The sequence below is a fragment of the Alligator mississippiensis genome, chromosome 4, assembly GCF_030867095.1.
Source record: "Alligator mississippiensis isolate rAllMis1 chromosome 4, rAllMis1, whole genome shotgun sequence".
NCBI lineage: Eukaryota > Metazoa > Chordata > Crocodylia > Alligatoridae > Alligator > Alligator mississippiensis.
This window is the reverse complement of record NC_081827.1, coordinates 2912470-2939764: the sequence shown is the minus strand read 5'-3', so window position 1 is coordinate 2939764 and position 27295 is coordinate 2912470. Positions and strand designations below refer to the sequence as shown.

Below are 27295 nucleotides of genomic sequence, written 5' to 3'. Positions count from 1 at the left end.
ATCGAGTGAGCCAGGCTGCAGCCCCTGCACCTCCTCCTCCAGAACCTCTTGTTAAAGTTCTGGCTGCGCTATTTCCCGCACCTTTTGGTTTATGCACTCCCCATCCATCGCCCCACCAAGGCGAAGGTCACACCCTTGGGGGATAGAGGGAGACTGCATTTATACCAGGACCCTCCTGCTCAGGGTTGTAGAGTTCAGGGGGTGGAAAGTTTGTCCACACAGAACAGGAGGGTGCGGAGCAGATACAGCATCCTGAGGACCAAAACTTGGGTGGCTCATCTGTGAGAGAATGGCCATACTTTATTGAAACATAAGATGGGTAACATGGATCAGAGATAAACCTGCCCTAAAGTGGTGCAATTTTTAGACACTTAAAGTGCACTTAAAACAAGTTTCAGATGTTAATGGGTGGGCAATCCAGGAGCCACCTAAATTTACTTTGTAACAAGGCTTAGTGGTGGAGCAATGGTTCATTTATTCCCTCTGTGGACCTGGTCCACAGACATAATACAACGGATTCCCCTTCTGTTTCACACCCGTGGGGAGCAGATGGGACCCCGGCAGAGAGTCAGACATCTGTGGAGCTCACACAATGCCAGCTGTGGGTGCCTCCAACGTGCTGTAGATATCCTGGGTCTGGCCCTGAAGTTCCTGTTGGCCCAAACACAGATAGTGAGAGCCCTATCCAGTGGGGCTAGAGCCAGCAGGGTATCTCCCCCAATAAGCAAAAGTCCCCATGGGTAGGAAATCTCCTCCAAGCTATTTACAAGATCCAGGTCTAGGGCACATGCTCAGGACATGCTGAGTCCATCCAGCAGTGTCGAGAGTGGCACTGCACCCACAAATATACAAGAGGAGGCTACAGAGACCCCAAGGCCTGGCAGACCCCATGCTCGCCTCATAGTTTGACTCCATCTCCAGGATGTGAGAACTCCTCATGTCTCCTGGGGAAGTGGGGAGAAGTCATGGGTAAAAAATTAGAGTCTCCCTCAGATCCTTCCCAGGCTTCACCCCAAGTCTTGTGCTGGCCTCCAGATCTCCTCTCCCATCTCTCCACCCCCCAGAGTAGCCCCCAGCCCAGCCCTGAGATCCACCCCCGGGTACGGTATTCATAGCCACATACTTACCCTTTGCAGCCTGTGACTGCTGCTGGCCTCTCCTGAGCAGACACTGAGCCCCCACATTGAAGAGGATGATGATTAGCAGGTCAATGCCCACAACACCCGCTATGAGGCCTGGGCTCAGCTGGTAGCACCTGTCACAGCCTGCTGGGGGAAGGGGGGGAAGCGGGGAGATGGGGCTGGTAAGCATTATCATCTCATACTGGGAGCCCTCAGCCCAGTTTGCAGGATGGGGCCTGGGTTCCTGGAACCCAGAGCTCTGGGCTTTGCAGTTCTGGGGTCTGCATATGCCCAGCCACCCCTCCAGGGGCCTTGGCTCCTGGAAATTGCCCTAGATGGGAGATGGGTTGGGGGCAGTCTCTGGTGGGTGCAAACCCAGGCCTGGGCCATCAGCTGTGCTCAGGACCCTGGTGCCCTCACTGCCAGTTCAGGTGCTTACCCTGGATGGTGAAGGAAGAAGACTGGGAGGCTCCAACCTCATTTTTCACCTCGCACCAATATTCCCCAGCATCCTCTGCTCCCCTATCCTCCAGCTCCAGCTTCTGCCGGGTCTCATTCAGTACAACGTGGTCCTTGTACCATGTGTAGGTGACACTGGAGGGGACACTACTGCTATAATTGCATGTTAAGGCCCCCGTTTCCTGCTCCATCACGTTAGTCCTCAGTGTAGCCATGATATGAACTCCCTTTGGGACATCTGGAAGGGAAAGGAGAGAACAGAAGAGACTCAGAGAGGGAAATGGTGTTCCTGAGGTGTCTGAATACAGAGATTCCACATTTCCCATGGTCTCTAGAAGCTGTCTGGACTGATGTAGAAAGACCAAAAATAGGCAGAGATGCCTGTTATATGTGTACAAATCATAATTAAATGGTGATCTTGTTGTGATTAATAGCTCTTGAGGTCAAGATCCTGCATGTAATTATCGGCAATCCCTCAGTTCTAGGATAAGCCCCACCATGGCTCATTGATGGGACATGAGGTGATTGGAGAGGCCAATCCTTGAGCCTGCAAGGAAGAGTAAGTTGTAGGTTGGGATTCCTCTCCTTTCCCTTCCTCAGGTCTCTCTCTCCTCATCTTCAAGGGCAAGATGCTTTACCTGGAAGCTGGCTGCCACTTGGTTGAGGTTGTGGCACCATTGGATTGGTGGCAGCCAGCTTTTCCCAGCTCTTGATGTCAGCCTCCTGAGGCCAGCCTTCAATGTGTCCTTGTAGCATTTCCTGTGCTCACAGCAAGATCTCAGGATGTAACTAAGCTGGGAGTAGAGCACTTCTTTGGGGAGTTGAGGACTTGTTTGGGCATCTGGGGGGAAGAGGAGACCCCCACCCCTCTGTGAGGCTCTAACCTCTGGGGACAGAAGTAATATCCCCAGGCAGGGAGAGTAAGCAGCCAGCATGGTCTTCCATCCACATTCCTTGAGGACTAGACCAGGCTGTCAGCAGGGAGTCATGAGAGGCAAGCAGTCAGGCATCCCTGGGACAGATCCCCTCCCTCCCTGCACTGGGCTTGTGCACAGGGGTGGTGAGCTGGTTTGTGGGGTGTTGTGGGCTGTGAAGTCCCCTGTTGTGTTCTGTTTTTAAACAAGGACCACTTTTTTTAAACGAGGTCCGTGATTCCCCCTTGCTTCAAGAGGGAATAACCAAGTAAAAGGAGAAGCAGAAAGCTTTCTCGGTGGCCATGTCTACACAAGGTGCTTTACTGTGCAGTAGACTCATGTACTGTGCAGTAAAGCATTGCCGTCTACATGTGCAGGCACTTACTGTGCAGTAAATTAGTTTACTGTATAGTAAATTTACTACCTGCATATACAGGTAGTAAATTTATGGCACAGTAAAGCCAAATAGCATTGACTGCACATGTAGATGTGCCTTGTTTTCACTTCGTTGGTTTTCTCCTAGCCCCCCACCAAACAATCACAATCCCAAGGTTTACAGGGCCGTGAGGACATCCCCACTCGGGCTGTTTTCCACCTGGTTATGGAGAATAAAACAAACTTCTTCTGTTTTTTTCTGAGCTTGAAGCATCTATTGCGCACCACTGAAAGTCAGGATCACTCCTCCTTTTATAGTATTTGGTGTCAAAGGTATCTGTTGGCTTCACTGATGTAGCTTTGATGACTGAGGATGACTTGCATAGGATGGCAATGGTGATGGTGTTGGATTAGGACCTTCCTACCTTCTTGATGTCTGGACAGAGCTATTTCCCACCATCAACTCCAACGTTTTCTAACACTAGCTCCTGCCCAAATCCCACCACCTTGGTACTAGGTGTAGGTGACATGTCTGGGAATGCCCCTGGTGTAATGATGTGCTAGCATCACTGATTCCCCATCCTGGGGGGTGGTCCTGAGTGGAGGTGAAATAGAAGCACTTGTGGGGGCATCTGAAGGGAAGATGGAGAAACAGGAGGGGAGGTTAAAAATGGTAGGGAAGGACAGAGAGAGCAGATCCAGGGGCCCAGGGCAGCTGGAAGGAGACACATGGGGGAGGGTTGTCTTCTCCCCCATGCCCCAGCCAGGGGAGCAATGAGAGGGGAGCGGTACCCCTAGCTGGGCTTTGTTCCTAGAAGAAGCTGGGGCTCCCAGCCTTCACAACTTACAGTGAACGGTGATGGATTTCCTTGTGGAGACCAGGAGTCCCGAGTTGGGGCCGGAGACCCAGACACTGCAGCTGAAGCACCCTCCATCTGTGACACCTGCATGGGGGATGTGCAATTCTTGCCCAGCTTCCTGCAGCCACTCGTTCCCATGGGCCCAGATATACCTGAGCACAGGCCTTTGGCCAACCGTCTGGCAGCGCAGTGTGAAGGAGTCACCTTCCTGCACAAGTCTTCTCCTAGCCAGCCATGAAATCTCCACACTGAGTTCTTTTGGGACAAGAAAGACCAAGAGTGGAGTGAGCGGTGGGTGGCAGAGCAGGGGACAGAGCAAACAGGCAGGTTCACGCACACCTGAACATACGAACTGCTGTTTACTGGGTCAGACCATAGGTCCGTCTTGCCCAGTCTCCCATGGTGCACAGCGACAGAAAGTGAAGGCTGGATGGGAGAGTGACTTGGGTTTGGCCAGAGCTTTCCCCACTTTTCCTCTCTCCCTTGCACCCTCCAGCATTTCAGGTTAACAAAGCTCTGGTGCAGAGCCTGTGCCCCTCACATCCACGCTCAGTAGTTACCGACACTCCTTTCCTCCAAGCACATGTCCAGTCCCTTTGTGAATCTGGCTAAACTCTCAGCTTCCCCTGCATCTAGTGGCCATGAGTCCCATGTGTTAATGACAGGCAGGGTGGAAAAAAACCTGCCTTCTTTTAGTTTTACACCTATGAGGAACTAGTTTCACATTGTGACTCCTTGTTCTTGTCTGGTGAGAGATAGTCAATAATAAATCCCTATTGACGTTCTCTTTACCATTCAGTATTTTGTAAACCCTTCTCATGTCCCTACTCAGCATCTCTTCTAAACTGAACAGGCCTGGCCTTATTAGTCTCTCCTCACATGGAGGCCCCTCCATAGCACTCAGCATCCTTGTTGCCCTCCTCTGAACCTTTGCTACTTCTTCTATATCCGTTTTGTGGTGCGGAGACCAGAACTGGGCACAGCATTCAAGGTGTGGATGCACCGTGGACTCATGAAAGGGGCATCACAATACCGTTTGTGAGGATAACCAGCCCCTTTTAGAGAGCGGCCGGGGGTGCAGCTGCCTGATATACAGGCAAGCAGCAGCAGGAGGTTCCAGAGAAACCCTCTTGCTGCTGTACCCACTGGGCAAAGCCTAGACCTGATTTTCCAGTACAAAGGACTTGGCCAATTATCGACCAAGATCAACACAGCTCAGTCTCGGGGCACCTTATAGCATTTACTGTGATTTAGGAATGGATCCAGTGCAGCGTATGAACATGGCAGATGGGCAGATGCCAGATGCAACATTTCTAAAGCCAACTGATGGTTTCAGAGGGAAAAGAATGCAGGTGTCCAGGATCCCAGAGTGCACCTGACTGCCACCTTAAACGGTGAAGATGTAACATGGTTGGGTGCCCTGGCTGTCTAACCTACCTGTCCGGGGCTGGGATAGAACCCAGGTGTCCTCACCTGCCCTGGAGGGCTGGGTCTGATCAGACGCACACTCATCTCGATATCCCTTCACCAAGCATTTCAGAACCATGCTGTGGTCCATCCAGGACAGGGATAGTGGCTGCCTGGTCTTCTTGGCTCCATCCAAAGTTTGCCCTTGCAAAAAGGTGCTTGCCAGCTTGGTCATACCAGGAGAGGGGGTGGGGACAGTCAGGTTGAACAGAACAGGCCACATGGACTTTCCACCTGACTTCTGTCTCCAGGATGGGCTGGCATGGATTGGCTGGGAGGAGAGAAAGACATGAGATCAGCTGAACCTGCTGGAGCCTTGGGGCTATTGATGTTGTCAGGGTATTTATATAACTTCCTCAGAGGCACTGGTTGCTAGCTGCAACCCAGGCTGGGGATGGGGACTGGGCTGAGCCAATGCTACTGAGGAGTCTCAAACCTGGAGTTTCCTGGCTAGAAGATCTTGGCCTTCTGCTCAGGGTCATACTGGGCATGTCTACACATGCAGTTAATGCTATTTGTCTTTACTGTACAGCAGATTTGCTGTGCAGTAAATTTACTATCTGCTGATGCAGGTAGTACATTTGCTGCATAGTAGACTAATTTACTGCTCAGGAAGCACCTGCGCATGTAGACGGGGATGCTTTACTGCCCAGTAGATTAGTCTACTTTGCAGTAAAGCATCTTGTGTAGATATGGCCACTGACACCATATTTGGGGTCAGGAAGGAATTTTACCCCCTGACCAGATGGATACAGACTTAGGGGGTTGCCTTTCTCTGTAGTAGGAACATTGATCTCAAATGTGCATTAACAGCCTTTTACAGAAGCAGGACATTGGCTGCCATGGTCCTACTGTGGCAGGTGCAGGTGTGCTGTCTTGTCTCATGTCAGGGTTGACAGCAGTTTTACAAAGAATTTCAATTATGGGTGTCCGGCTAGTTTGGAGGTACTAGATTTAATGCACATTAACTAAAGCATATTAATCAATGTGTAGATGTGCCCCATACAGTTTTAAAGTAATGCTATGTGCACATTAATCTATTTGAATGAACATTAACCAAATAGAATGTTTTTTAGTGATGCTTTAATGCTCATTAAAGTAGGCTAATGTGCATTAAAGTACACATGTAGACGTGTCCAGAGGAGGTACTAGAAAAAGGTGTATTAGCCTATTTTAATCAAAACAGCACATTTTTGTGATGCTTTAGTGTGCATTAAAGTAGGTTAATGCATATTAAAGTGCACGTGTAGCCACATCCAATGATCCCTAACACTGTGTGTGTCTTTTTGATGGCTACTGAGCATGGAGCTAATGTTTTTAGCCAGGAGTCCACAATGCCACCCAGATCGCTTTCCTGTGTGCTAGAAGCCAATGTGGAGCCCATCTTAGAGTAGGTAAAATTGGGGGCTCTTTTTGCCCAGGTGCATCATGTATGGCAGTGCTGAACTCTGGGTTTCTAAATCAGGACAGAAACTGGGCTGCGAGCTTGTCGGGGAGGACCTTCCTCTCCATCGTGGACTGGGCAACAGGAGCAAAGAGCTGCTCACCAGAGACATAGAGCTGCACCGCCTGCGTGCTACTCCACTCCCGCGTCTGGCCGTCGGCCACTGGATCAAACCAGAAGTGGTACAAGCCCTGGTCACTGCGCTGCAGCCACATGAGTCTCAGAGAGCACCTCTGCAGGTCTCCCAGGTGGCGGGTGCGGCCCTGGAAGTCTGCGTCAATCCGAGCATCGTCTGTGTGACACACGACCGTGTCTCTCCCAAGTGTCCACCTCACGGCAGTGACGTTTTCGCCGTGGGGGTAGCTGTAGGAGCAGGTGATTGTTATGCAGGAGCCCTCCACTCCAAACACGCGTTCCTGGGGTAAGGACACTCTCCGGTCCTCAGTGCTGGCACTTGTCAGGGAAGCCGAATGGCCAGTGGTTGTTGATCTAGAGCAGCACCCAAGGGAACATCCCCCAGCATCCTCCAAGGGACTGAGGAACCCCAACCCCTTCTCACACCCTAGTGAGTCCCATCCTGGAAGCCAAAAGGGATTAGGGTCTGTGTGAGGCCACACACTATGCAGAGCGGGGTGTGGAACGAGAAGCAGCACAACCGTGCTGATGAGGCCATGCCCAGGCCTAGCATGGCTACATGGGTCCCCAGACCTGAGCTCATATCTGCTGGCACTGCATGGAGCCTGAGAAGCCCTGGCAATGAGATGTGAGAGCCAAGGACAAGTGCAAAGTCCTGCACTTAGGATGGGACAATCCCATGCACCAGGGCAGGCTGGGAGTGACGGGCTGGGCAGCAGCTCTGCAGCAACGGACCTGGGGGTGACGGTGGACAAGAAGCTGAACATGAGCCAGCAGTGTGCCCTTGTTTCCAAGAAGGCTAATGGCATCCTGGGCTGCATTGCCAACAGATTGAGGAAAGTGTTGTTTCCCCTCTACTTAACACTGGGGAAGCCACATGTGGAGTCCTGTGTCTAGTTTTGGGCCCCCCACTACAGAAAGGATGTGGACAAGTTGGAGAGTCCAGCTGAGGGCAATGAAGATAGTTCGAGGGCTGGGGCCCATGATTTGTGAGCAGAGGCTGAGAGAAGTGGGCTTATTTAGTCTGCAGAAGAGAAGACGGAGGGGGATTGAATAGCAGCCTTCAGCTCCCTGCAGTGGGGCTGCAAAGAGGATGGAGCTGGGCTCTTCTCAGTGGGGGCAGATGGAGCAATGGGGTCAAAGTGCAGCAAGGGAAGTTGAGGTTGGATATTAGGAAAAGCTTTCTCATGAGAAGGGTAATGAAAGGCTGGAACAGGTTACCTGGAGAGGTGGTGGAGTCTCCATCCTTGGAGGTGTTTAAGACCTGGCTACACAAAGCCTTTGCTGGGATGATGTAGTGGGGGCTGGTCCTGCTTTGAAGCAGGGAGTTGGATTCAGTGTGACCTCCTCAGGCCCCTTCCAGCCCTCATTGTCTATGCATCTATGATACATGCAGCTGTCTGTGCCCTCAGCTCCCGGAAGAGAGCAGGGACACCTGGGTTCCAGCCCCATGTCCCACTGCCCAGAAAGGCACCCAGATCTTTGGGTGCTGGGCTGGGCTGTCCCCTCTTCTTCCATTGGAGCTGAGCCCCGGGGCAGAAGGAATCGAGTGACTGAATCACTACATCTGACGTGACCCTGCAGCAAGGTGCGGCGGGCACATCCCTGGGGGAAGGGGCAATTTGGGCTCCAAACCTGAGCCAAGAATCATAGAGTCCCAGGAGGAGCGTCGGCGTAGCCCGGGCACCATCCCCAGCCTGGGAACCCCCCATATTCGAGCACAGGCAACACTGTGCTATGTCATTGCCAACCAGTGGCTGCACAACCTCTTCCTGAACCCCTCCAGTGATGAAAAGCCCACACTTTCTCTGGCATCTCTTCCAGTCCTCCATGCTCTGATAGCGAAGACATTTTCCCTGGGATCCAAGCTAGACTGACTTTGCTGTAACTTCAAGCTATCGGTCTGCATCCTATTTCCTGCAGCAAGAGAGAAAAGGAGCTTCCCCTCTTCTTTATAGCAGTCCTTTAAGTGCTGAAGATTTCTGGAAGCCTGCCAGGGTCAGTGCAGAGAAAGCACTCAGGGTGCAAAAGAAACCTGGCACTCACCTCCCAGCAGGCAAAGCATGGCCAACAGGACCAGGGCCATCTCCTTCTGCAGCTGAGATCCCGTTGGGCCTAGGGAGAGACACCAGGCAGGGCCCATGAGAAGCACTGACTTGTGCAAGGACTGCACCCTCCCAGCTGAAATGCAGGCCCCTCTGGTGTGTGGGGCCTGGCCTCTGTTGCACAGATCAGTACAAGGCTGTGGGACACTTTGGGGCAGGGCTGGAGGAAGGGCCTGGTATCCCACAGAGGCTGCTGGCATGTTCAAGGCACTGGGGGAACATTGCCTGCAAGGTTTGAACAGAAAAGAGCTTCCACCACCCTGCCCCATAGCCCAGGGCTCCCTAAACCCACAAAGACACATTGTAGCTCTGGGCTAGGGGTCAGAGAAAGAACCCCCTGAAAACACCCACCCCTAAACACCACCCCATTGCCCACAGGTGTGGCTCTGGGCTCCGCTTGCCACTTCCCCCTCTCCTTCCGTTCCCAGAACCGTATCTTATTTGGTCCCTCCTCCATCACACCATTGGTGCCAGCTCTTCCCCCACTTTGGTCCCTGCCTACACCATCCATGCCAACTCTGCCCCCATGGCTCTCACAAAATGATCTTCTCTGTGCAATGGCACAGCCGGGGCTGGGTAGATAATTCATTGCTGGTCCCAAAGCCAACCAATGTCCTGCCACCCAACAACACAGTGACTCAGGGTGTTTGGGTGTTGGCTACAGCCCAGGCTGCGGATGGTGATTAGGCTGTGCCCATGCTCCTGCTGGGACTCACACCTGGAGGCTCCTGGCTAGAGGGTCTTTGCCTTCTGCTCAAGGTCATACCAATGAACATTTGGGGCCAGGAAGGCATTTTATCCCCTGGTCAGACTGGTATGGACTGGGGTCTTTGTCTTCCTCTGTAGTGCTGGGCATAGCCTCCACCTGCTGGGATCACGTTAACTGCCATCATCCCTCTGCTTTCCCTGTGGCAGATTTGGGTGCAATTCCCTGTGGCATGTCAGGGCTGACAGTCATTTTATGAAGAGTTTAGATGATGGATTTGTCTGGGCTGGTTTGGACAGGGCTGATCCTGCCTCTGCTAGGGGGTTGGACTGGATGTGACCTCAGGAGGTCCCTTTTAGCCCCACTGCTCTATAATTGTATGACCTCCTCTCCCACAGCTGAGGATATACCCCAAGCGGCCCCATTTCCAGTCCCATTGCTCCAAGCCACCAGGCCCCGCTCCAGTGTGAGTGAGGACAATAAACAGGTGTCCTGCCTCCCACTTGTCCCTGCTTTAACTCATCCTGGCTCCCAGCCACCCTGCTCCAAACCACTAGACCCTACACCAGTGGTTCGCAACTGTTTTAGACTCAAGGACCTGAACTGCTTTGAGCCCCATCCCCACCCGCAGATAGACTCAACATACCAGCATGTCAGCTCATCGTTTTCACTCTTTTTACTAAAGAAAAATAATAAACATTGATTTCTGTTTGAGAGCTCTGGGTTTATCTAGTGAACCACATTTGCATGTCTGACAGTGCTAGCATTGCGTGGCACCCCGCGGCACCCTTGATAGGTTCCCAAGGCAAGCCAGGGATGCTGTGGCATGCTGGTGGAGAACCACTGCCCTACACTCTTCCAAGACAGGGATATACCCCAGGAGCCCTGGATCTCAGCTATCCCAGCTCCATCCCAGTACACTCGATCCCCTCCCAGATATAAGCCAGGCTCCCAGGGTGCCTTGTTGCAGCCAAGCATGCCCCACTTTCCTCCCAGAGCTGGAGTGCAGCCCTGCTACCTGCTACCCCACTACTCCAATCACATGCACTCAATGAGGGTTTACTTAGTCTCCATTGGGGTGGAGGATGCTTGTTGTGGGACTGGGGAAGCACTTGGAAGGGCAGGGCCCTGATCCGATATAATTCTTTACCCTTAATAATTATCCAGGATAATTATTAGGAAAAAAACTGTCTCATGAGGAGGGTAGTAAAACACTGGAAGAGGACTCCTGGGTTCTAGCCCTAGATCCTGGAGAAGGGAAAGTGGGGTACAGTGGTTCAAAACCAGTGGTGTCCATGCCAGCACTCCTTGGTTCCACACCCAGTCTGAGTGGGCCAGGACCCTCCTCTCTCCCACCGCAGGGTGAGCTCTGTCAGCTCCTGAGAGACAGGATGGGATGAACACTCATCTCTCCCCCAGGGAGCCAGTTTTGTGCCAGAGGTTTTCAGCTTGGGTCAAGGGCCCCGTTTATGCTGGGGAAGGAGAGCATATGGGACTGGAAGGGTTAAAGGGCACAGCCACAGACTGGCAACCTCCTCCACCCCCAACCAAGACATCCTGCTCCAAGCAGGGCTGTGCAGGAGGAAGTTCCTCTCCTGTGGTCAGGGCTGCAATGCTGATGTAAGCAAAGACTCGACATGGAGTCCAAGCAAGAAGCTCTGACTTCCAGCTCCCCCGATTCTAAACCACCAGACCTCGCGGCTGTCAAGGTGCTTCAGGCCAGCCAGCCTAGTGGGCAGAGCCAGGCGTGGAGCCAAGGATTGCTGGGGTAGGGGTCAGAAAGCCACAAGCCAGGGGTCAAATATCAAGGCAGGGTCAGAATACAGGAATCAGAAGCCTACTTACCAAATCCAAGGGGCAATCCCCTGGGTGAGGTTGAGGAACAGGGTTTGGAGCCAGGTAGCAGATCAGCAGGGAGATCCACAGCCAACAATGAGAACCAAGCCAAAAGCAGGGTTAGGACCCGGGAAAGCTGGAAGATGGGATGGAGCGCACCCTCAGGAATTCTGCAGATGACACCAAGCTGTGGGGAGCAGTGGATGTGCTGGAGGGTAGGGCTAGGATTCAGAGAAGGATTGGCCCAAAGTAAATCTCATGAGCTTCAACAAGAGACAGCAAGCCTTATGAGGAGTGGTTGAGAGCCATGGGACTCTTCAGCCTGGTGGCAGCCTATAAGTGTATAAGGGGGTGCGCCAGGATCTGGAAGAACAGTTGCTCACCAGGGCTCCCAAAGGGATAACTTGGCCTAACTGCCACAAACTCCTGGAAGGCCAATTTAAACTGGACATAAGGAAAAACTTCTTTATGGTCCGAGCGTCCATACTCTGGACTCATTCAAATGGCCTTTCAAAGCTTAATTTTGGGGGGTCATTTGACCCCAGCAGACACCCTGCCTACGGTGGGGGGGCTGGACTCGATGATCTTGTGAGGTCCCTTTCAGCCTCTAATGGCTGCAGATCTACGAAACTAAGAACAAAGACAAGTGCAAAGTCCTGCACTTAGGAGAAAGCAATCCCATGCACTGGGGCTGGGGCTGACGGGCTGGGCAGTAGCTTTGCAGAACAGGACCTGGGGGGACAGGGGACAAGAAGCTGAACAGGAGCCAGCAGTGTGCCCTTGTTGCCAAGAAGGCAAACAGCATCTGGGCTGCATTGATAGGACCATTGCCAGCAGACTGGGGGAAGTGAGAAGAGATTTGGGAGGTAGAGGTTGGGGATCCCCAGGGGGGCAGTCACGGCAGGGTGCATGCAAGCTGGGTCTGGCTACTGTGGGCTTGAAGCCAGGCAAGACCCCTGGCAGTCTTAGGTCGCATGGCAGCAGGCATCCGGGGCTGGTGATGGGACTGAGGGTCGCCGGGGAGTGACAGGAAATTGCCCCTGCTTTCCTGGCTCAGGGCAATCCTGCTTCCAGGACTAACCCTGCCTGAATAAGCACTTTCCTTCTGGTGTAACTGCATGCCCCTTAGGCTGGGCTGCCTGGGCCCAGCCCTGATTTCAGGACCCCTATCTGTGTGTCCTAGGGTGCGACACAAAGTCCACCTTTCCATACATGGCTGCTCTCTTCCCCACCAAGGCCTATTTCCTATGGCCCATCAGCGAATGAGGGTTACATGCGGGATAATGATATCTTCATTGTCACCTACCACAAGACATGTAGGGACCAGGCAGTGGGAGCTGGAAATCCAAGTCTGATTCTCTCGAGCTCTGGGGTGGCAGTGGGGTCTGGTGCTGAATGAAGACATGGGTTTGGGAGTGAAGGGCAACCTCATGATGTCGGGGCAGGAGGTTGAAGGTTGGGAGTGAGGGGCACTGGCCAGGCTGGGCACAGGGCTGACCCTGGGCTGTGGTGGGGGCTGGGATCTCTCTCATGTCCCTCCCTGGCTCTGAAGGTCTCTCTGGGGATGGGAGGAACCTGCTGTCAGAGGAGCACACATCAGTGCTGCAGCCCTGGAGCTGATGCAGGGTCTGGGCCTCACCTTTCCTGGGGACAGACATCCCTGGAGCCCCCCAAATCCAGCACCATCCTCGGGTCTCTGCCCATCAATCCCATGCAGGCCTCTGGCCCTGCCCCATGTTCAAATCAGTGCTGGAGAGAAACCAGCTAGAGAGTTGTTACACATTTTCAGTTATTAGCGTAGCAGCCTTACCTGTTGGAGCTTGACTTGAGTCCTAGGCTCAAGTTTCTGCTGTTTTGATTGGTGGAGCCCATCCACCAATCAGGAGGCAGCAAAAAGAGAAGCCACACCCCTTTCCTAAGGGGAAGCGGGGGAAGGAGCTGTACGGACCTGATTGGAGACTGCAAGGCTGTCAGGTCTGGAAGACTTCAGGGGCGGAGCCCTGAAGAGTCTACAAAGAGCAGTGTGCCAGGCATGAAGGTCGATGTGATGGGGGAGCTGCAGAGGGAAGGTCTGAGTGAGAAACTGGGGACACAGAGTCCCCCAGCAGGGAATGGTCCTGAGCTCCTGAAGATCCCTGGGAGGGTGTGAGACCCTCAGGCTTGTCACGGTGCATAGTCTGACACACAGCATCCAGGAACTAGGAATGTGGCCAGGCAGGCTTGAGCCTGCAATCCTGGAGGGCCGGTGGGTCCCACAGTGCAGAGGGTGGCACATGGGCCTTGGAGCCGTGTCAGGGTGGCTCAGGCCTGTAACCCTGGCAAGGCGGCCGGGTAGGGAAGTGTGTGAGTGGCGTGCAAGGGAGCAGACCCAGGGAGCAGCGGTGGCTGCTCAGGTTAGCCATCTGGTAGGGGGCCGGACTGCCGGAGCCAGAAGAGCCGGCCTGTGCTAGAAGAGCCCTCGGTGCCAAAGCCAGGGCATGAGGAAATAGCAGTGTTGCAGCATGAGGCCCAGCACCCAGGAGCCAGCAGCGGTGGTGGTGCAGCAGCCCAGAGGAGGCAAGTCCTTAGTGCCCAGAGTGGGGCACAGGGTGGGAGGAGCCTGGCTGCACAGGGACACCTGGAGAGGTGCTCCAGTGGTGGCACAGAGGAGACCCATTGACCTGCACCCTGAGCACCATCACCTGAGGGATCGTGAGTCATTGGGCCATTGGGTCTCACTGGGGAAGGATGTTTGGGGTAGGCAAACCTGGAGAAGGGGCTGGGTGAACAGTCCCTGCCCAGGCAAGGCCCTAAAGGGAGGGCCCATGGTGATTCCTGCATCCCCCCAGCCACGGGACCCCACTGAGGGAAGGACTTCTCTCTTCCCATGGGTCAGGGCCTATATTAAGGAATAGGTGTTATTAAGAATATTTATGTTGGTGTCTTGTATTTTGTAAAAGAAGTGTTGTATTGTGATGTTGCATTGTGTTGATACTAATGAAATTGTTTGGTTGTGATGGGTAAATAGTGTTATTTGAACAAAGTCATTTCTGGTTTTTTGTGGATATATTGTTTTCCGTGGGGGTTGTGGATGGAAGTGACTTTCCCCTCAATGTCCAATTAGGGTTTGACATTGATTTATGTGCCCTGTAGCCCTGTATGTGTTTAATATGTTAACAAATACTGTAAATAGTTAAAAGGCTGTCTGAAGTCTAACTTTATAGAAATAGGAGGGAACCACCTCTCACCCCGCCTTTGTGCTTGGGATCAGGGCATACCCTTGGGTGTACCCAGGCTACACAAGCTTTGCTGCTGGATGTCTCTTTTCATGGCTGGATAGCCATTTTTATGGTGTGATAAGTACTTAGCACATGTGGCCAGTCTAAATTTATTGCACAGTTAAGCAGTAAATTGTATGACACACATAATGTTTAGCAGGGGCCGGGCGCAGCTACAGTCCAGGGCATCGTCTCCCACAGGGTTGGGCCTCATCAAGCTGCAGGGGAGGCAACAAATGGCTGTGAGTGCCCCAGTGAAATGGGCCAGGCCAGGCTGGGGGCACCGAGGGGAGGATGAGCAGGAGCTGTCCCATCCTGCACATGACACCAGGCAGATCTGCCCTAGGACAGGGGATATCTGTCACCCACTTGTGGTGCTCGAAGCAGGTTGGACTTCAGCTGGACAGAGAAGAGCTCTGGAGGGTCCAGGACAAGTGAGGGATGGGCATCAGCCTGGGCACTGCCACCCAGGGGCAAAAGAGGAGCCAGTGCCTGCATCGGGGAGAGCAGCCAATGAGCATCTCCTGGGCAGGGCAGGAGAAGCCACTATGAGGACCACTGGTAGGAGCACAAGGCAGGGGACAGCTCCGGACAGCAGGGAGCCACAGGATGTCTCAGAAGGAGGGGTGAGGGGACGATAGATGAATGGCCAGATGGAAGGATGGATGAAAGAAGGGAAGAACAGCTATGTCCTGGGTGAGACCCTCATGTCCTGTGTCACACCAGGACAGCAAGCTGGTGCGGGAAAGGAACTAGGCCTGACCAGGGATCTTTCCACACTCAAGTGCAGCCTCCAGCATTTAAGGCCTAGGAGGTTTTGATTCAGAAGCTGTGCCCCTCGCTCCCATGGGTGGGTGGAGGAGTGGGTGCATGGGTGGATGGGAGGAAGGGAGGCAGGGAGAGAGAAGCAGGTGAGGGAAGCGTGGTGGGGCGGATGGGTGTGCATGGGTGGGTGGAAAAGGGAGGGGGGCAGAGATGGGGCAGGGGCTGGGGCTAAGCGCTAAGAGCCCAGCAAGAAGCAGGTCGCAAGGATGGCCAGAGGGCAGCTGAGTTCGGAAGACAGCCGCGAGCCTCCACCTGCCGAGAGAGAGAAATCACCTGGGACATGGCTGGGTGCATGGATCCGACCCCAAGCCACCACCCCCAGGCCTGGCCCCAGTCAGGGCACGGCAGCCTCATCCTATGAGCCCTGGGGCTGCTCCGCTCCCCGGGCACTGTCCACTCAGACATCACCCCTGCCTCATCATACACTGCCGGCAGCTCATGGATCGGGCCTGGATAAGGGCTGGAGCCCCAGGGGCAGAGAGGAAACTCCTTGCCTCTGGGATCCCCTGGCCCCAGCATGCCTGGGTGCCCCCTATGCTCCCCCCATTTTTATGCCCCATGTGCCCCATGGTGCTCCCACTCCATGCCCCCCGCTCTAGACCATAGTGATCCCCAGTTCGTGCCCCAGGTATGCTCTATGCCCTCTGGTGCACCCCCCCCCCCCCGCCAGCTCCTACCTGCAGCCCCACTGGTGGTCTCACTGTGCACGGTGACCTGCACAATCCGGCTGGCCGCCCCATAGATGTTCTTCGCCTGGCACCAATACTCTCCAGCATCCCCTGCACCTAGGTTGGGCAGCTCCAAGTGCGTTGGCCCTCCATGCCCAGGTGCTCCCAGGGTCCCATTCCCTCTGGTCCAGTGCAGAGTGGCTGGGGGGTTGCTCTCAGCCCAGCAGGCCAGGGACAAGGCATCCCCTGCTCGGGTCAGCAGGGCCAGGGGCTCACCATCAGCACTCCCCACGACTGGCTCTGGAGGGAAGGAATCTGTTAGGAGGCCCAGCAGGAGACTTGGGCTGGAGTTGCAGCTGCTTCTGGGGTGGGGCTGGGGACAGAGCCCATGGCCACCTCTGGGGAGAGGCAGCTCCCTCATCCCTGCCATGAACCCCTCTGGCTTCTCCCTTCCAGTCCTTGCAGGGACTCAGGCAGGCACTCACCTTCTTGGCTGTCCCTTGTGAGTGTCCCATTGATCCTGGGGGGCTCTGGCGGGTCTGTGGGGGAGAACCACAGATTGGAGTCAATGGGGAAGGATGTCAGCATTCACTGGGCCATGGAGGAGCAGGATTTAGGAGCCCTGACACCAGGGTTCCCTCTCGCTCTGAAGGGGAGTGCGGGCGAACAGGTGAGGAGTGAGGACTCCTGGGTTTTCTCTCCAGCTGGGAGTCAGGGGTCCCCAGGTTGGGGGGGGGGGGGTGTCACTCACAGACCACCTGGAGCCAGATGCTCTTCTGCGTCTTCCAGCCCATCTCGGAGGTGATGGAGCAGGTGAGCTGGGTGTCCTGCTGCCCTGCAGTGGGTGTGAGCCTGATCCTAGAGTACTCTTCAGAGTGGCCATCGAAATCACTCGAACTGACACTTTCTGTGGGACCATGATACCCCAGCCATGTGAACCTCATGCTCACGAAAGGGCAGGGCATTGAGGCCCAGCAGGTCACCGTCACTTCCTGCCCGGCCAGGACCCGGTCTGAGACTCCCTCAGATGAGATGGTCCAGATCTCTGGCTCCATCATCTCTAGGGAAGGTGACAGGGGAGACTTACTGGTGGAGTTGGGGGGCGAGATGCAGCCAGCTGTGTGGTGGGTGCTCAGGCACTAAGTAGAATACCCCTGCCCGGTACCCACCTAACACGATGAGCTCCACCCCCGTGTGCCAGCTCCAGGAATAGTGGTGATATTTATAGTAGAAGTCCTTGTAGTCCATGTACAGGTAGTAGGTGCCGGTGTCCTCGAAGTGGGCCTCGTTGATGCGCAAGTGGCATTTTCTGTAGTCATTTGTCAGCAGTTGGAACCTGCCCCTGGCATCCTCAGCCACAGGCAGGTGGTGGTTGGTGGTGGCCACGGGGGGGCCGCTGCCAGGGGTGATGGGGGCCTTGTACCAGGACAAGTCGCACGTAGAATAGGAGCTCCCACAGGGGAAGTGTTCAGGGACTTCATAGGAGCAGGGAATGTGCACGCAGAGGCCGCGGAGCCCTCGGACCTTGGATTGGATCCTTAGCATGTGGCCGGAGGTCCGAGAAAGAGCATAGGGGCTGGATAGGGAGTCTGCAGGGCACAGCACAGGGCTGGGCTGGCAGCAGCCCTTGGTGCCCCTCACTCCTGACTCGCAGTCCCTGCTTCCCCAGCCCTGCTGGTGCCCCTCACTCCCAACCTGCAGCCCTCTACCCCCACCTCAGACTTCCTGGTGCCCCTCACTCCTGACCCACAGCCCCTGCTGAACAAGCCCTGCTGGTGCCCTTCACTCCTGACCCTAACCCCTGCCTCCCCCCAGCTCTTCTGGTGACCCTCCATAACAATCTGTGGCCTCCCAAGCCATGCAGGTGCCTCTCAGTACTGACCCTCCTCCATTACCCCCCACCCTGCCAGTGCCCCTCACTCCCAACCTGCAGCCTCCTGTCCTCCCAGCCTTTCAGTGCCCTTCACTCCAGACCCACAGCTCCCCTACCCCTCCCTGGTGCCCCTCACTCCTGACCTGCATCTCCCTGTCCCACACAGCCCTCCAACGCCCCTCAGTGCCAACCCAGAGCCCCCTGTCCCCAGCCCTGCTGGTGCCTCCCACTCCCAGCCCATAGCCCTGTGCTTCCACCCACCCTCACTCCTGACCTGAAGCCCTCCTAGCCCTCCTGGGTTCCCCCTTCACTCCTGATCCATAGCCCCCTGGCCCCCCTCAGCCTGTCAGGGCCCCACAATCCTGACATGCAGCCCCTGCCCCCCAGTCCTAATAGTGTCTTTCACTCCTGACCTGTAGCCCCCTGCCATACCAGAGCCCTGCTGGTGCCCCTCACTCCCAACCCACAGCACACTGTTCCCCCAGCCTTGCCAGTGCCCCTCACTCCCAACCCGCAGGCCCCTGCCCCTCCGCAGGCCTGGGCTCCCCAGCTGGTGCTGCTTTCTTACCTCTCCAGAGAAGAATGAGGATGAGGACTCTCAGCATTGCTGTGGGGCAAGCTGGAGCCTCTGCACCACCATGCAGACCCCAATTTTCAGCCTCATGTCTCATGTCCTAGGCTTGGCCTGTGGCTGAGGACCAAACTGGGGGAGATCTGCCACAGTCACTGGGGGTGTTGCAAAGACCAACCCCCGCAATAGTAAGTCTCTGCTTGCCTTTCTCATCCCAGCCCATCCTCGGGGAGAAAGGACAGGCATCAGCTCTGGGAAAGTGCCCTATTCTCCAGGATGCCACACTGAAGCTGCTTACTAGGACCAAGTTGCTGGGGCTGCAGGTTGGGAGTGAGGGGTACTGAGAGGGCTGGAGGGGGCTGCAAGTCAGGAATGAGGGCACGTGGGGGCTGTGGGTCAGGAGTGAGGGGCACACACCCATCTCCCCTGTTGGTGTTAAATGTATCCCTCTGCACCCTCAACCCTGCACGTGAAGCCCTGGCCTTTTCTACTCCCCCCTCAGCTCTGTCCTGGCCCCCCAAGCTATCCTGTTACCTCCTCCCATTCCAGTTCTAAGCAACCAGACCCCAATCACCTGCCAGAGCTGTGAGACAACCCAGGTGTCAGGGTTTCCAGCACATGTGCTGTAGCCAATGAGCCCCCCATCCCCTCTCAAGGCTGGAAAACAAAGCAGGAGTTCAGCCTTGCAGCACCTCCCTGCTTTGACCAACCAGAACCCAGTCCCCTCCAAGAGCTGGAAGGGAACCCAGGCATCCAGGACCCCCATGCCACCCCTCACCCCTTCAACACTTGATCCCTGCACCCTTGCAGCAGCACCAGGATGTTCTGGTTGCCTCAAGCCCAGATGCAGAGCCAGGACTCTTACCTGGAGGCTAGATCCTGGGGCCTCTGGTTTGGGGAAGCTGGGGAGGGCACTCTCCAGGCTGAGTTGTGGCTGGGTCTGGGGCAGGGGCACAAGCCAGGTGATGCTTGGGTCAGTTTGGGACAGGAAGTGGTGGAGAATCCCGGTCGTGTTAGAGGAGCCCTGGGGCTTTGTGGAGGTCTGCCCCTGGGGCAGGAGGAGTGGGAAGAGCTGGGCTCAGAACTGCTATTTCAAGGCAGGAAGGGAAAACTGCATGCATCAGGCCTGCTGGTGCTCTCACTTCCCCTTGGAGATACTGGTGCCTCCCCCACAGGTTGGCCTGGTGCCCGGGGACCACTCATGTGTCAGCCAGCTCCAGTTCAGTGAGGAAATGAGTCCAAGGAAACAGCTGCCCCCACAGAGGTGGCCATATTTCCACTCCAGGTGGGACCAGTGAGCCCCAGCCAGGGCTGCAGCTGGAACCTCTCCAACCCTTTCATCTGTGAGATGGAGTAGGAGACTGCGCAGCCTGGGGCCAGAGGACATGATACGCAGGACGAATCAGCCAGGGATCATCTGGGAGACACCTCCAGTCTGAGCTGAGTGCTGGGAACTGCCGAGGTGAATCCTGCCCTGGCGTGGGGCAGGGCTGTTGCAGGAAAGGCCACTCCATCCCTGGGTGTGTTGCTGCCCACCCTCCACCCTGTAGGTCCCATCCCCTCCTGTTGTGGCCCTACAGCCCAGTGGCATTTTACCACTTTACCTTTGTTCCTCTTTTTTTCCAGAGGTAAAAGTATTTGACATTCACAGCTCCTACTCTGATCACGATCAACAAGACAACTCGGACTGTCGTGCTGGTGAGATTGACTGCTGCAGCTGGTAAGAGAAGGATAGAACAAGGCAGAGGTCAGCTAGCAGCACCACTCCAAGGTGAAAGCTGTGTTTTAGTTGAGACCCCACGCAGAATCCTGGGCAGCTGCAGGGGCAGGTCACCGGCATGGCCCTCATCTCCACTGCTGCTGCTGCTGCTTTTTTTTTTTAACATATTTCTAAATAGTTAGATATACAGATATGTAGTTGGATAGATAGGAACCCCACTAAACGTACCAACCTTCAAGACCCAAACCACAGTTTCAGAAATATACACTTATTACAAAACTCACTCCCACACACCTGTGCCGTCTGGCACCCATTAGAATAGTCATACCCCTGCTCTCGCACACTAGTCTGCAGTCATTTCAACATTACATTTCCACTTTCCCTTTGTTCCTCCTCTTGGTTTTTAGTCTTTTTGCTCGTGCCACAGTCACTGGTGTCATTTCGGTTGCTGTCGTCTCCATCACTGTCACTCTCCTCATTGTTCCTGCCACTCAACCCAGTCAATTTGCTTTCTTCTGCTTTGTCTGTGCTCTCTTCCCCAAGGCGGGTGCTCTTTGAAATCCTGTGCCAGTGGTCACTCTGCCAGACAATGTTGGCCATCTCTTCTCTGTCCTCTCCATTTCCTGGTAGTAGGACTGCAGCCCACTCAGTCCCACTTTCACACAGTGAGCTTGTGTGCCTGTACATCAGGGGGTTCCTGGTCTTCCACGGGGCACTTGTGACACAGGGGATGAAATGGTAGGAAGGGGGCTGTTGGGGTCCCCTGCTCTTTGGTTAGGTGTCAGTACAGCGCCACTTCTCTTGTCATCAGTCTGACCCCTGTCACCACCCACCAGAGCTGGTTTACCATTTTCTACCCCTCCCTGGTATATGGACAGACCCATAGGAGGGGGCCAATGGTTTCTGCTCTGCCTTGGCAGGTTTCTCTGGGGCAGTTGGGCTGACTTCTCTGCCACACCCTGCACCTCAGCACCTGAACAGGGAGTGCTCGGTGGCCTACTTGACAGTTCAGGTCTCTTTGATCTTTTAATAGAGTCTTGTGAAAGATACACTCCCACATGGCCAGATAGCGGTTGCTGGTAAGCAGGTCCATGGTCAACAGTACGTCTCTGGATGTGACCACCTCCAGCATCTTGCTGTGGTCGGTCATCACCCCTGCTTCTACCTCCAGTGCATGGCCTGACCTGTTTGTGTCAGGCAGTGGTCACGATCCCTGCGCCCTGGCCTGCCTAGCACTGCTCATCCCAGTCTGCCTCATCCTCAATAGAGCATAGAGGCAGATTTAGATGGCCAGAACCATGTCTCAGCCATACCACATCTAAATCTTGGGGGATGTGCCCCTCACCCCACGGTGGCACAGGAGGCAGGTCTCTGTGTTGGCATGAGGATTGTATATTTGTACTTGTTGTTGGGATGTTTTATGCTGCAAGGATTTCTCTGGATGGGCTTTGTACTGGCAGGGCAAGGAATGATGGCTGGGTTGCAGAGGAGCTGGACTCTACCAGGCTCATATATTCATAGATTCATAGATTCATAGATGTTAGGGTCGGAAGGGACCTCAATAGATCATCGAGTCCGACCCCCTACATAGGCAGGAAAGAGTGCTGGGTCTAGATGACCCCAGCTAGATACTTGTCTAACCTCCTCTTGAAGACCCCCAGGGTAGGGGAGAGCACCACCTCCCTTGGGAGCCCGTTCCAGACCTTGGCCACTCGAACTGGGAAGAAGTTCTTCCTTATGACCAGTCTAAATCTGCTCTCTGCTAGCTTGTGGCCATTATTTCTTGTAACCCCCGGGGGCGCCTTGGTGAATAAATACTCACCAATTCCCTTCTGTGCCCCCGTGATGAACTTATAGGCAGCCACAAGGTCGCCTCTCAACCTTCTCTTGCGGAGGCTGAAAAGGTCCAGTTTCTCTAGTCTCTCCTCATAGGGCTTGGTCTGCAGGCCCTTGACCATACGAGTTGCCCTCCTCTGGACCCTCTCCAGGTTATCCGCATCCCTCTTGAAGTGCGGCGCCCAAAACTGGACACAGTACTCCAACTGCGGTCTGACCAGTGCCCGATAGAGGGGAAGTATCACCTCCTTGGATCTGTCTGTCTTGGATCTGCTGATGCACAGTAAAGTGATTAGAGAGCCAAGGGCTTTGACACAGACTAGTGGTATATGGGTCTCTCTTCTTTCCCTCTCAAGAAGCTAGCAGTACAGTTGTGCTCTGAGGCACAGATGGAGGACTGCCACTTCTGCACTGCAAAGCGAGCAACTCATGTTGACAAGTTTGATCCTCACCTCACCAACTAGTCCTTGCACTCTGTCTTCTGGCTGGGCTGGAAGGACCTGCTTTCCTAGAGCTTTGGCTCTGTCTGGAAGCTGGGGAAGGAAAGAGATACAAGCTGGGGAGCTGGACAGTGCAGGTGCCTGTGGACTGCACCGAGCCAGCTGCTGGGATGCCCCAGAGTGGACATGGAGGGAGCCTGCCCCATGGGGGCTGAAGCAGAGGCACTTGGAGCTGTCGGGGCAGAGGCAACCTGCAGGGGACAGGATCTGGCTGCAGAGACAATGGAGATCCCTGCCTGCCCCTGGGCCATGTGTGGGCTGTGATGCCAACCCTAGCCAGGGTTGAGACAAAGAAGTGATAGGGGAGGTGTGTTTGAGACTTGTAAGTTGTATTTTGTCTTCCCCAGTCTCTGGTCATGTTTTCCCCAATTATTAAGAATGGGCTTGTTAATGCTAATTTTAACCATCCTGTAATGGAAGATCTTGTCTTGAGGGGGCTTTGTACCTTTGTTTCCTTGCAAACCAGGGTCCCATCACAGCATGAGAGGCTGCACAGAGGGGAGCAGCAGGGAGGATGTGAGTTGGGTGTGTGCGGTGGGTACCAGCTGCATTCTGGACCCCTTGGGTTGTGCTACTTACTTAAGCGCCCTCAAAAATCCCTCTTATGGCCCCTACAGCTCATCTAGGGACACGCCGCTGCCTGGAGTTTTCTGTTCTGTTCCTGACGTATTCATGTTGCAGCACCCAGCTGCCCCTGCACCAAGTCTGAATGAGGCCAGCTCAGCCCAGGCCTGCCAGCCCCAGTCCAGCTGACCAGGGCAAGCAGCACATACCTATCATCCCCCTGAAGAGGACAAACAGGAACAGGCCCCTGAGGAGGTACAGCACCCAGGCATCCACCCCTCCTGCCACAGTCTCCATCTCCTCCCCTGGGAGGCAGCGTGGATCCCTGGGCCATCCCTTTGGGCTTTCCCCTTCCCCATGTTGCAGGGAGGGGCAGGGAGAAGGGGCCAAGGCACAGCATGAAGCCAGAGCTGCTCCTGGCCCACCCCACAGGGCTGCAGGAGCTGGGCTGGGGCAAGCCTGGCCCATGGCCTTGGGGAGAGCAGGGAAGGGTCAGCCCCAAGCTCTGCACAATGTGTGGAGCCCCTTCTGCTCCCAAAGGCCAGGGGGCCGGTTGCTGCTTGGGGTCTGGTCCCTCAGCACCTCATTCTCTAGCTTTTTTCTCTTCCTCCGGAAGTAAATGGATGCAGTGGCTGAGGCTCCTGATCTGATCAGGATCCCCAGGACGGCTCTATCCATGGCATCAGTCTGATCCACTGCTGCACTCAGTAGCTGGAGGAGAAAACAAGGTAGAGCTCAGCTAGCAGCTTCATGTCTGGGCTATACAAGTGCATGGAGAGGAGCGGAGACCAGCAGCAGCAGGGGACCCCCCACCTTCCATGGTGTCTAGGGGTCCTGTAACACTGAGAACTGGAGGAGCTGAGGGACCCTAAAGTGCACACGGTCCCTCCTGCTGTGCACTTTTACCTGCCTGGGGGCTGTGGGTCTGGGCTGTTGGGAGCACTGGGGCCCTGGGAGCAGACCCTGGGCAGGGAGCAGGAGAGGCCAGGATCCCCAGAGCCTCCCAGCCCCGAGCCTACCCCAGGATCCTGCTCCCAGGACAGGGGAGGCCCCAGGGTGACTCTCCCCTGCGCTCCTCAGAGCCACAGGGCTGTGGAGAAGGGCAAGAGCTGGACCTGGCCCAGTTCCCAGACCTATTTCAGCTCCTGGCACAGGGTGGAGCCGCTTAGTGTTGACTCTAGCCTGGGGTCTGGCTCCTTCCCCAGTGAAAGCGAAAGCCAGAGGGGAGCTGCTGGGAATCCATTTTAGCTCCAGAGGACAAGGACTCTGTGAGGACAGAGGGAAAGATGCAGCCCTGGGTGCAGTGCCTGGGCAGACTGCTCCTCATTTTATACTTCTTTATGCCAGATGCTAAGTCCCAGCCCTGCTGCTCTCCTGGTGCGGGTGTGGGAGCAGATGGGGCTGGGCCATTGTGTGCAGTCCAGGACGGGGCAGCCTGGTCAAACCAGGCAGACAGGCTTGGCACAGAGAAAGGGCGTTGGCAGAAATCCCTCAGCGCATTGTCCTCGTTCTGAAGAGAGAATGGGGTCCCATTTGTGCCTCCTGCTGTCTGGTGCAGCCCCGCGGGGTCTCACGGTTGCTGCCCCTCCTACTCTGCAGTGCGTCCTTGACTAATCGCCTGAGTTCATTGAAATCAGCTTTCCTAAAGTCTAGCACTTTCACCCTACTAGTTACCTTACCCACTCGACATACAGGGTGCCACATGGGGAGCAGGCAGTGCCCGCCACCTGCAGCACACTGCCATGGGGTGTGTCACCCCACCACGTCCACTCCCCATGCATCACCATGTGGCTGCACACCACACCCTCCCATGCCAGCACCCCCCACACCCATGTGGGGAGTGCCCACTGACTGTGGCTGCGGGGTGTGCAGGGCACGTTCGGGGCCATGGCACGCAGTGGGGGCCATGCCAGGAGAATACATGGGAGGCCATGCTGTGAAGGGAGTGGGCATGGGGGGAGCAGGCCATCCCCCCCCATGGCTGTGGTCGCTTGCCCTGCAACTTCATGAGCCACCCCCTGCAGTTGCGCCCCCCCCCCCGCCCCTCCGATGCCCTGCTCCTTCCACTGCTGCCTAGACCCTGACCGCCTCCCTCCATCTTGTCTTTGTGCCTGTCCATCCCTAAAGCTCCGAACCAATCACTGCCCACCCTGTGTGGCGGGCCAGTAGTGGGAGCTCCTGCATTGAGCCTCCCACCTCATTACTCCCGTCCACCTGCCAGACTCCACGTGTTTCCCCAGGGGCGCCTAAGCCCTGGCAGACCCCCTTTCGAGCCCCACCACTGAGTCTGAGGGTAACGTGCTGCCACCACCCCGAGAAGGGACCTTCTAGGTTCTGTGTCCTCAGGGAAATACAGTTCTAATAGTCCTATGGGTACTCGACCCAATCCAAGCACTTGGGGCTCCTCCCCAAGTCGGGGGCCAAAAAGGATAGTCTCCCTTAGTCTGCAGACCCAAGGGGCCTCCTACGTATAATTAAACCCACCCCTCAATAAGTCTCCTACACCAGTCACAAAGGAGAACTGTATTGGTTACAGAGGGTAGGGTTAGACTAGGGTAAGAGGTAGAGCACTATCACGGGATTACCGTTGAGTAAAACAGCCTCTCTGAGGTAGCCGTTTGATACACAAATGCATCACCGGGAGCTGACTGGCTCTCTAGAAACACTTACAAGTATCACTCAGAAGATGGTAGAGATCTGGCTCAGAGATTTCCAGAGAGAGAGAGTGTTTCGGTTGGATCAGACTCTCTCCCTGTGTCCCGATGCTTGGGCCATGCTGGAAAAATGGCTTCTCCCCCTTCTTCTTGGACCAGGCCCTTATATCGCCTTTCTGACCTCAGCAGCCCCATCCAATAGACACCAGCAGCATTGGCAACTAGCCAACCAATTTAAAAAGTATCACTGGTTACCTGGGCAGAGGAGCAGGGGCTTCTCCCTCCCACTCAGGTGACCAGAGGGACCGCCCCCTCGGCACCAGGCTTTTGTCACGTAGGCAGGGAGGAAAATCCCCGCTCCCTCAGGAATTCAACCCCAGTGTCCCAAGCTGACGGGACAGGTCTCTGGAGAGAGAGACAGACCGTGGCATTTCTGCCACACACAGTGCTTTCCACACCCTCATCCAAGTCACTGATGGAGACACTGAACAGCAGTGGTGCAAGGACTGAGCCTTGTGGGACCCCACTGCCCACACCTTTCCAGGTCAATCCCGTCCCATCCACCACCACTCTCTGGGTGCGACCCCGAAGCCACCCACCTGTAAGACAATTTCCAGCCCTCAAGTAAGTCCTTGCTGAAATGCCTGAAGCTGGAGGTGGATGGGGCTGGCTCACCCCAGCAGGAACCAGCATTTCCTTGTACAGCTTGATCTTGACAGACCCTGCCCCCCCCCCATGTCATGCTGTCACCTCCTCAGAGGGTGGACACAGCACTGGATCCATTTCCACCAAGCAAGTGGGTGAAAGAGCGGGTCCATTGGGGATTAGAGTCCAAGATCTCCCTCACCCCCAGTGCAAATGAAGCTGGCAGCAGTTTCAGATGGGGCCAGGATGGAAACTCCCCGCTGCACCCCGAGGTGAGGGTGCCCTCCAGTACATGCTGGGAGCAGTGAGCCACAGAGACACGTACAGTGCTGGCAAGAGAAACCCACAGCTACTGGAAGCTTTCATATAATACTTTAAGCACACTAGGCATATGATTTTTCACTTTGGGTGTGAGAGGTCCGAGGTATCCTGGATGAGCCTAGAGCCTGGAGATATTTAGGGCAGGGTAGCATTCTTCAGTGTTTCTTCCCCACAGCACCAACCTGCCCAGTCTGTTGGCTCCCCCTGAGCCGAGGCTTCAGCTCATTGGAGCTTGGAACTAAAATTTCTCCTGGTTGTCAGTCATGCAAGAGTGATCTCATGGCTGGGATGGAGCCAGCATTATGCGAGAGGCCAGGATTTCTTAGGGGATCTGTTATTGTAGCACATGTATATTTAGTTTCAATAAAAAGAGATTACCCTGAGAAATCCTAGTCTCCTGGTTTTCAGTCACTTGACTAAAAGCAGCAGGTTTCATGTG

General features: G+C 55.1%; 2 protein-coding genes across 7 annotated transcripts; both read right to left on the bottom strand.

Annotated features, from left to right (window-relative positions):
• Positions 1-354: 354 nt before the first annotated feature.
• LOC109284082 (sialoadhesin) lies at positions 355-14677 on the bottom strand. Of its 3 annotated transcripts, none has more exons than XM_059725651.1 (8): positions 11432-14677; positions 8822-8890; positions 6744-7003; positions 5167-5467; positions 3718-3984; positions 1561-1818; positions 1128-1268; positions 355-651 (listed from the first exon to the last, which is right to left on the bottom strand). In XM_059725651.1, exons 3-8 carry the CDS (start codon positions 6750-6752, stop codon positions 569-571), a joined length of 1059 nt encoding a protein of 352 aa, XP_059581634.1. In that variant the 5' UTR covers positions 6753-7003; positions 8822-8890; positions 11432-14677; the 3' UTR covers positions 355-568. The 3 variants fall into 3 exon arrangements, with proteins under 3 accessions (XP_059581634.1, XP_059581632.1, XP_059581633.1); XM_059725649.1 differs by having other exon boundaries at positions 574-944; XM_059725650.1 differs by having other exon boundaries at positions 574-944; positions 5203-5467.
• A 98-nt stretch (positions 14678-14775) lies between these two features.
• On the bottom strand, positions 14776-19711 carry LOC106739198 (sialic acid-binding Ig-like lectin 10). Of its 4 annotated transcripts, none has more exons than XM_059725646.1 (7): positions 19482-19711; positions 18614-18771; positions 17342-17761; positions 16924-17232; positions 16658-16711; positions 16182-16472; positions 14776-15756 (listed from the first exon to the last, which is right to left on the bottom strand). In XM_059725646.1, the coding sequence occupies exons 2-7, from the start codon at positions 18714-18716 to the stop codon at positions 15680-15682; spliced, it is 1254 nt and encodes a 417-aa protein (XP_059581629.1). In that variant the 5' UTR covers positions 18717-18771; positions 19482-19711; the 3' UTR covers positions 14776-15679. The 4 variants fall into 4 exon arrangements, with proteins under 4 accessions (XP_059581629.1, XP_059581628.1, XP_059581631.1 ...); XM_059725645.1 differs by having other exon boundaries at positions 18614-18748; XM_059725648.1 differs by having other exon boundaries at positions 16924-17079; positions 18614-18748.
• Positions 19712-27295: the final 7584 nt, after the last annotated feature.

Excerpts from the sequence above, each read along its gene's own strand:
- LOC106739198 (XM_059725646.1), bottom strand. The coding sequence starts at position 18,716 with ATGAGACATGAGGCTGAAAATTGGGGTCTGCATGGTGGTGCAGAGGCT. Across the intron at positions 17,762-18,613 it reads CCTCATTCTTCTCTGGAGAG|ACTCCCTATCCAGCCCCTAT; the intron begins GTAAGAAAGCAG and ends TGTGCCCTGCAG. Across the intron at positions 15,757-16,181 it reads GACCACCAGTGGGGCTGCAG|GTGGAGGCTCGCGGCTGTCT; the intron begins GTAGGAGCTGGC and ends CTCTCTCGGCAG.
- LOC109284082 (XM_059725649.1), bottom strand. Across the intron at positions 1,819-3,717 it reads GAAATCCATCACCGTTCACT|ATGTCCCAAAGGGAGTTCAT; the intron begins GTAAGTTGTGAA and ends TTTCCCTTCCAG. Across the intron at positions 1,269-1,560 it reads TTCTTCCTTCACCATCCAGG|CAGGCTGTGACAGGTGCTAC; the intron begins GTAAGCACCTGA and ends CCCTTCCCCCAG.